General features: G+C 37.3%; 1 protein-coding gene across 1 annotated transcript in view; it reads right to left on the reverse strand.

The window, feature by feature from the left end:
* Positions 1–12,218, reverse strand: part of NFATC1 (nuclear factor of activated T cells 1) — a 122,141-nt gene that overhangs the window by 42,094 nt on the left and 67,829 nt on the right. The window contains 4 exon segments of the mRNA XM_032222210.1: positions 4,310–4,384; positions 4,387–4,441; positions 7,282–7,308; positions 7,310–7,338. Of these exon segments, the coding sequence (XP_032078101.1) occupies positions 4,310–4,384; positions 4,387–4,441; positions 7,282–7,308; positions 7,310–7,338 (186 nt within the window).

Genomic DNA, 12,218 nt, shown 5'->3' on the forward strand with positions numbered 1-12,218 from the left:
GATTTATTCTGAATATTATGATTGAGAATATTATGATTAGGGTGCTTTTTCAAAAGGCATCTGGACTTTGTTTTTCTTTGAAGACGTTTTGCTTTTCATCCAAGAACCTTCTTGATTATGACTGAGGATAGAAGAACTGAAGCCAGAACTGAAGAATTTCCTTGGATGAGAAGCAAAACGCCTTCAAGGAAAAACAAAATGCAGTTGCCTTTTGAAAAAACACCTTTGGGACAACCATGACTTGGATGACAGAGAATCTCCATAGACATTATGATTAAATGGGATCATATGGAGAAAAGTAAGTAGGAACAAAACAGGTGAGAAAATCACACACACACACACACACACACACACAGAGCATGGGAAATTGTTTCTAGTTATGTCTATTTATTGGCATTAACACATCACATTTTGTATATGAATACTGTATATGACTAGATGAGCTTGCCTAAACTCAAGTAACATAGATTGTATCTAAAAAATTCAGATGGGCAGCATCTTGCTTCGTTTTTAATATGACTTTTGCTAATCTCCAAGAGATCTTTGAGGTTTTAACTGTAATATTGTAACTTTGTTCTTCAGTATAAAACTATTATAACATTTGCTGTATCTTGGGTCAATTGCTTTGATGCTTCATGCATCACTTCATGAATTTTTATAACCATCATTGAGGTGGTCTGGTGGTAAGTAGTATAATGCTGGCATAAGACCAGAATATCAAATGGAAGAATGAGACTCTTAGGTATTTAGTAAAATGGATACTGACAGACAAGATTACAAATAACTGAAAAAGAAAGTATTGTTATCTGGAAAAATATATTTGGCACTCTTTTCACTGTCAATCATGTGGTTGGCACAGGATTTAAAGCAGAATGAGTGGTTTTACTTGGCTCTAAATATGAGTTTTAAAACAGATGTTGGTTGCAAAAGACGTTTTAAAAATCAGGAATCAACCTACCTTCACATTCGTGAAATTTTAAAAGTGAATGATCCAGTGTGACTCATTATTATAGTAGCAATTTCTATCAAAATGACTGGATTAAAATCAAGCATTAAGAAGGGATACTGCTGCCTGTTCTTCTAGCCAGTCTGGAGAAAATAACTTTGTAATTCTACTCTTCAGCTCTTCATCCAGGTCTACAATTGTGGGACTGAATCTACTTTTTGTCATATTGAAATCAATGCCAGCAGAGTAAGGGAGAGGTTTCTGCTGCATATAGTAACAATACTATTAACACCATGATGAAGGGAGCAACCCTCCCTCCCAAATGGGGCTTCCCAAAGCTGTAAATCAGCTTTGCTAAACTATATCTCTAAAAGTGTGGTGTAAACTCTCAGAATTCCTCACCACTCTGGGCAACAATCATCCCAACAAGGAATTCTGTGATAAAGAAGTCCAGTAGCACATCTGGAAGGACTATATTTGTGGTTTAGGCTTGGATCAATGGAAAGGAGTGATCTGCATTATATGGGTAAACAGCAAAGGAAGAATTCATACTGTTCCTCCAGAAAACAGAGGTGTCGAGTGGAAAAAAATATTTTAAAAAGCTCATTAGATTTCAAAATAAAATCTTGGTGTCTCAATATTATATTACAGATTTTATTTTCTATAAAGCAGTGCTTCTAAGTCAGGGGTTCCCAAGCCCTGGGTCACAGCCCACTACCAGGCTGCAACCTGTTTCAAACTTCTTGGATGAGAAATGAAATGTCTTCAAAGAAAAACCAGAAAGTCCAGTTGCCACTAGAAAAAAGCACCTTTGAGACAACCATGACTTGGATGACTGAGAATCTCCATAGACATTCGGGCAGCTTACAATACGAAAATTACTTATAACAGTAACTTTCACTAAGCAGTTTTCTTCTGTCCTGTTGATAAGTACACTCGTTTATTTAATTTGCTTTATATAGTGGACTCTTGATTTACTCAAATAGTGGGGAAATTGAGTATCCATTTAAAGCACAACATCCAAATAAGATTTCATGCATATGTATTTTATGTATTTCATGCATGTGTGAACCTGCAAACGAGGTTGTGATTTGATTTGATTTAATTTATTCAATTTAGGGTCCACCTGATTCCAAACTGATTCTGAGAGGTGGTATAATAAAACCAAACAAAATATAAAATACACATAATACAATATGATAACAAATACATAAGGGAATAAAAAAATGATTTACACATATTCAGAAGCACAGGAACCCAAGCAGAGACTTTTTTAAAAAAATGGCTCATTGGTGCTGCAAAGATCCAGATGCCCACTGGATGGGACAAACAACGCATCGAAAACTCTAATTCTTTGTTCCATCCATCTAGTGTTCATATGAAGTTTTGCAGCCCTGATTCTGACAGTCTTGGTACCTTATTTCCACAATGATATACTGGTGCAGCAAACTATAAGAGTTTCTTTGATTTGCAGAATTGAAAGAATAAATAAAACCTGATATACTGAGAACAAAACTCAGTACAAACACTGTGTGGGATATGCAAGAACCACTAAACTATCCCTAAGCCTCAAAAATAGTAATTGTTCCACTGTAACTTTTCAGCCAGAATTTGTGGAGCTGGATCAACAATATGGTAACTCTTTGGCTAGTACTGTATAATAAACTTTACACTGCATTCTGGATTTCTGCACACATTTGCACATGTACATAAAAACTATTTATGTTTACATATCACAATGTATTTGGGTGAAATAAGATATATTACTGGGGCATCTGTCCTCAAAGAAAAAGACCTGACTATTAGTTGTGTTCTTTGCTCCCATCAATGAGCTAAGCTTTTGTGTAGGAAAGATGATATACAAATGATTTCCAAAAGGTAAAGTTATGTATAGTTTTTATTCTTACTGTTGGTCAAATTTTGCTAATATAACCAACTCCTCTCTCACACACAAATGTAAGTATAAAACTCCTGAGAAAGTAATAGAAATTGTATATATTATTGAATTTTTATGCTGCCGATGTTACTGATATGTGAAAATTACTCAGGTACTTCTTTCTAACATCAGTTCTTATGATACAGCTTTTTAAAGATACATATGCCAGACATATGTTCTTTTCCAATACTGCAATACATATTCTATTTCTATGCACTATTTTTGTGAACTGTGTTTTTTCAATTCTCTCCCTTGCAACAAGTGAGAATTTTTCAGAAGTTTTTGACCATGGAAATGTAGATGCAAGTAGATTTTATTCCATGCTATAGTCCTTGAAATGAATAGAGGCTATTCTGACAAATCTCATAAACCTATTATCTTAAAAAATGCACAAAGGATTTTTAACGGCTTAAGGCAGGAACAAAAAGAACTGTGCTGCACGAATCACCATGTGTGAGATTCTGTTTAAAATATTGGTGCTGTCATCCCTGAGACAATGGATTCTGAGTAAATAGTGACAACTTGGGTTTGTGGGATAATGACAGAATAGCTTTTATTGTAACCAATCATTGAACTCTGGGGACATTTACTTTTATGGTTTCTGCAGCTTTGGGGGAAGATTGAATTGAACTCTTAGACCAGGATCAGTAACCAGCAGCTTATGGGCTGCAAATAGCCTCAACTTGAAGTTTGTCTAATTCACTAAATATACTTTAGTTGACTTTTCTCCTTAGGATGCTGAAAATACTTCCTGCCAGTAACTGATAGAGAAATTACAAGGCACCATGTTCATATAACTAACCTCTTTTTTTTCCTCTGGGCAACATGATTGATTGATGTCTGGTTTTTTTAAGCAGGCATGGGAAACTGTGTCTTCAGTATATTTTCAACTCCCCCAAAGTCCCAACCTCCAAGGTTATAAGTTACAGAATAGCGACAGCAATAGAACTTAGATTATATACCACTTTAGAGTACTTTACAAACCCTCTCTAAGCGGTTTACAGAGTCAGCATATGGTCCCCAACAATCTGGGCCCTCATTTTTACCGATCTCAGAAAGAAGGAAGGCTGAGTCAACCTTGAGCCACTCAGAATCGAACTCTTGGAAGTGAGCAGTGAGCTAGGCTGCAGTACTGCATTGGAGCATTATCAGAATCTTATTTAATGAGCCTAACAAATATTGGATGTTAGTAGATGTACATATCTGCAAGGAGATAGAACTTTTTTTCATATGTCTACTGCAAAGGCTATTCCACAATTTGTACAGAAAGACGCTTTTCTTGATTCTATTCTGTCACTGAATGTTTGGTTTTTATTTTTCAACTTTAAACTTTGCTGCAAATTTTAAAATAAAACACACAAAAATTATTTCATGCCACTTAAAATTTATTTATTTCATGCTGCTTAAAATTAGAAATAAATTGTTACCATTAGCAGGAAGATAGGTGAAAAGTTGGTACTGGCTTCTCTTTCTCTTTCCATTGCAGACATAGAAATTGACTTGACAGGACTTGTAATTCTCTGATTGCGGAATGGTGGAATCTCAGCAACTAATAAAGTCTAAAAAGGGGATAAAGTATGTTAGCGGTGAATCACAGTTAAAGAACATTTGAATCAGAAGAATAAGCAAACAAATGCCCCGGAAGGCACTGAAAAGGTAAATGACCTTGCCTTAAGAATACTGCAACATAAGATTAGTCCTCTAATCATTACCATTTCTTGAGGGCATATCCTCCTAAAAAAAACTCCCTATCATGCAGCTGGTCTTACTGCTGAGACAGGCTAAAATTTCATCAAATAATCCAACAGGAAGATCTCTATGGGAAAAATAACATCCTGAGATTAAATTGGGTTGGAAACCTGTTGAGCTTCTACTCAGTATCAGACCCAACCTCCCATCAGACTGAGGTCTTTGGAATTCCATGGCCATAGTTACTATGGCTGTCAGGGTGCACTATGCAACTTCTTCTGCAACTTTTCTTTTTCTTATGATATTTTCAGAATGTAATATAGGCCTTGTAGAAGACCATGTAAGACTTCCATGAGCTTGACAATCCTCATAGAATTTGTGCAGAAAAGTAAAGAAGGAGGATACAGAAGTGTTCTTAAAGGCTTTCTCCAACCCGACAGCAATTATGAGCCCTACTGTAGGCAGGGCCCTTGGGTAGTACAGCTCCGGGGTTGTGACTGCAACTCCTACACGGCTCCTCAGTACTGAAATCGTGCTTCTTTCATTTTTGCTTGATGCTCCAGAACTAGAAACCTTTGGGATCCCTCTTTCATCCACCCCTCTTCTCCCCTATATCATCTCATCTATTTTGACATGGCAGAACCTCGATACATTTAGCTACTCTGGTGGTGACAGTTCTGGTGCTTTCTTGCATGTAATTGTTTAAAAAGGATGGAGGTGGGTTATTGTCAATCGACTTATTTTAACTGCTCAGAGAATGCCAGGCATGCTGGTTTCTCCACGCTGAATCCACTGCCACCTCCCCACTGCAGGTCTAGAGAAGAAGGCAGGATCGGTACCAGCCTCACTGCAGAGATGTGGGAAATAGTAGTAATAGCTGTGAGAGCATTATTATTATTATTATTGTTATTATTATTATACAATTGTATCACAGCGGCCAGTTGTTTCGCCGGATTTGGCATTGGTTACTAGTCGGGCCCCACCCAGGGGCCTAGGACATCGTAACGTATTTTCGTAATATGCGTGCAGATCCAAGCAGTGCAGCTTTTTGCATTTGACTGATGGTGATTTGTCAATTTTTAACTGTTTTAAATGTAATTCCAGTGCGTTTGGAATAGCACCCAGTGTGCCGATACCACTGGAATTACCACTGCTGGTTTGTGCCATAGTCGTTGAATTTCAATTTTTAAGTCCTGGTATTTTGCGATTTTTTCACATTCCTTCTCATCGACCCTGCTATCACCTGGTATTGCAATGTTTATGATTGTAACTTTGTTTTTCTCAACCAGTGTGATGTCTGGTGTATTATGTGCCCAGTATTTTGTCTGTTTGTATGCGAAAATCCACAAGATCTTGACCATCTGATTTCGGTGACTTTTTCAGGCTGATGTTCCCACCAGTTTGTTGCTGTTTTAATATTATAAGTTTTGCACAAATTCCAATGGATCATTTGTGCTACTGAATTGTGCCGCAATTTATAATCAGTCTGCACGATTTTTTTTACAGCAGCTGAGTATGTGATCAACAGTTTCATCAGCTTCTTTGCAAAGTCTGCATTTGGCATCATCAGAGGATTTTTTCGATTTTGGCCTTAATGGCATTTGTGCGGATAGCTTGTTCTTGCACAGCCAGGATTAGTGACTCTGTTTCTTTCTTTAATGTACCTGCTGTTAACCTAACCAAGTTTTTTTCACTGTCCACTTTATCTTTTATTTTTTCCAGAAATTGGCCATGCAATGCTTTGTATTATTATTATTATTATCATCATACAACAGAATTGTATCACAGCGGCCAGTTGTTTCGCCGGATTTGGCATTGGTTACTAGTCGGGCCCCACCCAGGGGCCTAGGACGTCGTAACGTATTTTCGTAATATGCGTGCAGATCCAAGCAGTGCGACTTTTTGCATTTGACTGATGGTGATTTTGTCTATTTTTAACTGTTTTAAATGGAATTCCAGCGCTAATATAATAATAACAATAACAATAACAACAACAACAATATAATCCCATCTCAAAAACAGAAGCACACCAACAGAATGGTGTGGAAGAGCTCTAGCTTAGTATTTAGATTTTCATAGTGGATACAAGAAAACGTGCACCTAGCATTAGAAGGCATGCCAGTTCCATCCATTCCAGAAGTTAGTGGCTTGCTAGGCTGTCCTCCATACATTTGTCTACTATCCTTTTAAGCCACCCAAATTAACTATTCAGCTATGACTGTCCTATTTACAATGGTCTTTGCTCTGGCCCTATTTAAAACTTGGCTGTTTCCAGAACCAGGTTAGTGTGGGTGATGAATCCCATATGTATATTCTATTTTTAAACAAGACTGTTGTTGTTTTTTTTCTGAGTTTTGATTTTTTTCTTTATTTTTATTGTACCTTAATCACTGAATTTGTAAGTCACTGAGAATCAGAACAGATTAGGGAGACATCTACATTTCATAAATGAATAAATGATTGATTACCATTCCGTTTAGTTATACCTTACATTTAGCTTTATTGTGAGAAAAAAATGTAATTAAATGAGACAATACTATGATTGCTTGAACTGAAATAGGTATTTTTAAAAAACCCAACTTCATCTTAAAATTTATGCATGATTTTACATATAATTAATACAATAATAAAATAAAGTGAAGAAAATGCACAGATAAACACCGTCCAGAAAAGCAGCACAATATTTTTTAAAGGCAAAAGAGGCACTTACTGGCTTACACAACTCTCTGTCAGTTTTTGGCTTCCATTTCCCACACATGATGACCATCTAAGATAAGGACATGAAAGATCCAAATTAATGTGCTTAGTGCATAATAAATCACACAAAATAAAAGGGAGGGCTCCCCTTTAAAGATATCTTTATTATACAGACATGATATTCAAGATGAGTTCAGTTTTGTAGTGATAAAGAAATAAGCACTTCTATTTAAAGAAGTTTGAGGAAGGGAAAAGAACGGTTTATCCACTGATTCTGCTTCCATAGCCAAAGACCTGATTCAGTCCCCAATGAATGCTCTTTCTTTTGTCTAATTGGGTAGAGTTGCCTAATTTATGAAAACCTTCTATCAAAAGAAGTAGGGTCTCTTCTACTTGTGATAGGTAATCTCACTGCAAGTAATTATCATCCACTAACTTTTAATTTTTTAAAAATATGTGTATTTTATAAAATACAACAAAATGCAGTGGTTTGTTTGATTTATCTATTCCTATTCATATCAGCATTCAATTGCAACTGCAGCTTATATTGTGTCTAATAGAAAGTTTTTAGAAACTTTCTATTAGAAACTTGTCAACATGACAGCATGGCTACCTGAGGAATTCTGGGAATTGAAGTCCATAAGTCTTAAAGTTGCCAAGTTTGGAAACCCCTGATATATAGAGAGGATAAGAATCAGGTTATTGAGTAAGGTAAACATGAAGTGTCTGTGTTGTACATGAACCCTCAACTGGTTTCTGAAGGTCAGAAGTTCCACATGAAAGATATGTTATCATCATAGCTTCTGGGGCAAATGTTGATGAAATCTCAAAGTTTGGTTGAGGCCAACTGTGCTAAAGACACTTGACCAGTGAAACATTTAATGTGTTCTTGGGCTTTTTGATATTAATAGAATGCCTTGGAAAGGCTAACTGGGTATAGTTAGCAAAAGTATATTCCAGCCATGCCCTTTTCTGGCTTAATTTTTAATTCTTTCTTCCCACATTTATTGTGGTAACTACATTGTGGATTCAAGCTAGGGGAAGCCAAGTCAAATGCCAGTCTGTGGCCAGTCATGATTGCACATCTTAATTGATTTCTTTAGGTTATTATGATGATTAAAAATGGGAAAAATACTTTCTGGCCTAAGACCGAGTGAAAATGCTCTGGGTAGAATATTCTAAATTGATATCCATTTGTCTTTCTGTCGCCTTATAACTGAGCAACAGAATGTTTAAGATTTGGTATATTTAATCTGTTCTGAAAAGAGGAATTGCTATGTTCCATTTTCTAGTTTCTAAGATGGTAAAGCGTATATGGGAAAGTACATTTTAAGAATAACTTAAGTTTTTTAAAAAGTCCAAAAGTTGGGACGATATTGAGTGTGCTCGGCAATCTGAAAGAAGCAAGCGTTACTGCTGCTGTATTACGAAATTCCCCTGAGACTCTCCAGACTTTCTCTATTACAGAAAAGAAGGGGAAAATAAATTACTTAATAAGAATAAATCTCATTTAACAAAAGCAGAATAAATCAGTTATGGTGCTTTGAGTCAGTTGGTGCCTATATGGACAATTCCATGCAGTTTCTTGGCAACAATTCTGAAGTGGTTTGCCAGTACTTTCTGGACTAGGAGACAATGGCTGGCCAGAATCATCCAGCTGTTTTTCATGCCTAAGGAGGATTAGAATCACTATCTCCCACTCCTAATCCAGAGCCTTTAACTGAAAACGTTAAGAGAGAGAGGGGTGGGGTGAGGAGAGGAGGGGTGGAGAGAGGAGAAGAGAGGAGAAGAAAGGAAAATCAGACAATTCCTCATGTTACGTCTGGTGAACCAAAAGGGAAATCTCTACACCCACAGACTGGGATCCATTCCAGAGAGAAATCCTAGATCATTACACCAACAACTCGACAGTAAACATGTTTTGTAAGTGTATATGAATCAACCTGCTTGTTTTTAAGAAAAGACGCAGGAATGGATGAAATAATTTTTAGGAGTCTCAAAATGCTAAAAAGACTTTCTTATCCTGAGGAAAAAAGTTTTAGGCCAGTACAATATTTGCCAGTTATCCTATCCAAGTATGCAAGATGCCGTCTCTCGTCAGACTGTGCTAGAAAAGTGAGGAGTGATACGCCACAAAAGTTTCCATTGTAAAGCTGCCACATCTGCATCAGCCTGGCTGACTCACAGCTGAAGGCAACTCCCTGCCTGGCTGAAATCCAATGAAAGTACACCAGAGCAATTTATACCTTTCCAAAATGCAAATAATTCAAATTACAGACATAACATAAAGTTGAAACAGACACATTTCAGGCATTCCCTGTTTGAACTGAACTTACTGAAGGGTTTCTTCCCAAATGTTGCTTATATATGTAGAAAATGCCAATAAAGCAAAAAGTAGCAAATCTTTCATCTCTCCTCATCACCTATTTCACCCTTCAAAAACAAAACAACCCCCCCCCCCAAACCTGTAAGCAGGTTGGGGAGGAGGGAGAGAGAGTGAAAAAATCCTCTGATTTTGGTGAGTACTGTTGTTTTATTTTCTGTATGCTTGGAGTAAAATATTTACTTCTTTAAAATCTGATGCACGATGGTTTTCTTTGTGTTAATTTAAGATTGGGGTCCAGAAGTTGAAATGGCAAATGCACAACTTATTTCTAAACACAAGCATGCTATCGAAATAAGATGTCTTTTAAAAAGAAGAAAAAAAAGGGATCTTCGCCTATTGTTTGTGTCTAACTGCTCAAATTAATGCCAGATTCTGCACAGGAGATTCAGTCCTAAGGTTATGTCCATCCAGGGAATAGAGAGATCCAGTGCTGACACTTCTGAAGCTGTTCATTAGCTTCTTCTTTTACCTAAGGGAAACAGGCTAACTAAACAGAGGCACAGCCTTCCTGTTTATACAGCTGAAGGCAAGGTGGGGGAAAATCCCAGAACAAGTTAAATTCAAATATAAACTGAAGCTTTCCCTTCATTTTAACAGGGTCTGAAATACAATTAATTAGAGAGATTAAGAGTGGCTTCTCACATTCACTTCCTATACTGAAGTCCCCACATTTTTTTTCTAAGTGGGCTTTGTTTCGCACCATACAAATCCAAAAGGCTTAACTGAGGGTGTTTTTCTAAAATTCTGGAGTGGCTTTCATTTTGGCAGCCTACCAGAAAAAAGCCATAATTAACTCCTTCAAACATGCACTTCAGTGTGCTGCCGAGAAGAGTTCTGGCTCGTGTGTGTGCATCCTCACATCTAATAGGAACTGTTTCCCAGAAAAACCAAACACCAACACAACTTTTCTCATTAGGATGCAGATAAAAATATTCCTGTAGGACAGAAGTGACTCAGTTACCATTCAGGGATATGGGGCGTTTCACGCGGGGGGGGGGGGGGGGAGAGATTTGGCACTGAGAATGGTGGCAGGGAGTTTTGCACCCCTATTTCATTACTTCGTAGGCTGGTTTTGAATGGCTAAAAATAAAAGCAAAGTTCCAGAATGGAATGTCTCAGCTCTGAATAGGTCTTTGTAATTCACTCTGTATCCACCATTCTCTGCAGTTAAAAAGGAAACTCTCGGCAGAAGCAAAAAATAAAAATAAAAATCTAAAATCATCAGGGAATTCCCTGCACTGAGTCACAGAAACGGCTTCCCCACCACACCCATTGAGAAGATTTCCACAGAAAAAGCCACTGGAGGCTTGTTCTAACACAGCAGCAAAAGAACTAAAAGGTGTTTTGTGAAATCTCATCGTCCTGGTTATTTCTAGGCAGCATTTCTATTAGGGGATATGCCATTCAGTATTTTTTCTTCATATCAATTAAAATCCCAATAGTATTATGGGAGAAATTTAACTAGAAATAGATTGACTTCTTAATGAATGATTAGGCTTCACTTACACCTCAGCATATTTTGTGTGATAAACTGCATGCCTTCCATCTTGTATGTTTGATGGTCATATTTAAGGCTAAGCCACAACTCGGAAAAGTGTCTCCAAGGGGTGAAATTCAACAGGTTCTGGAGAACCAGAAGCAGAAATTCAGCAGATTCTGGAGAACCGGAAGGAGAAATTTTGAGGAGAACCGGAAAATATCACCTCTGGCTGGCCCCAGTGGGGTGGGAATGGAGATTTTGCAGTATCCTTTCTCTGCCATGCCCACCAAGCCTTGCCCACAGAGCCGGTTGTAAAAAAAAATTGAATTTCACCACTGGTCTCTCTCTAAAACAAGTTTGGAACTGAAACCCAGGGAATGCTCTCAGAATTGCAATATCTGGTTTTGTTTTCTCCAGGATGCAAGTGCAAGAATTTCATGAGTGTTAGTCGCTTTTGACTTTAAACAGAATTACAGAATCAAATGCACTTTTGAAATCTATCTGGGTATTTAGTTTGGCTAGAAGGATGATTCAGTGCACATATATCTTCCCTAAGGGGTTGACTCTATTCAGATAGATGAAGCTGCTTAATTCAACAAGGGGGCATATATGCCAACCTTCATCAACCGGATGTTGTTCCCCCCCACTTCAGATATGTGTTAAACTATAACCATATCATCACCATGAGTTGGCTGGCATTATGAAAATCATAATCCAATATATGGTAAGAAACCTAGGTTGTATATATCGGACCTGTGATTTTACTCTAATGCTAACAAGAATGTCATGCTATATAAAATTTATATTTTGTGTCCCAAAGGTAGATTTTTTTCCCCAAAAGGCAACTGGACTTGCTTGCCTTTCCTCCCCCCCTTGGAAACATTTTGCTTCTCATCCAAGAATTTTCTTCAGTTCCTTAGTTTTCACTTTACACATTTGGAAAGAAAAACCCAAGGAAAGTCCAGTTGCCTTTTGGAAAAGCACCTTTGGAAAGACCTGGATGATTGCGAATCTCCATAGGCATTTATATTTTGTATTTAATTCTGTTTAAATTTGATTCAGCAACCCGGTGTCTGATGTGTTT

This window comes from Thamnophis elegans, chromosome 8 (assembly GCF_009769535.1).
Source record: "Thamnophis elegans isolate rThaEle1 chromosome 8, rThaEle1.pri, whole genome shotgun sequence".
In the NCBI taxonomy this organism is placed as follows: domain Eukaryota; kingdom Metazoa; phylum Chordata; class Lepidosauria; order Squamata; family Colubridae; genus Thamnophis; species Thamnophis elegans.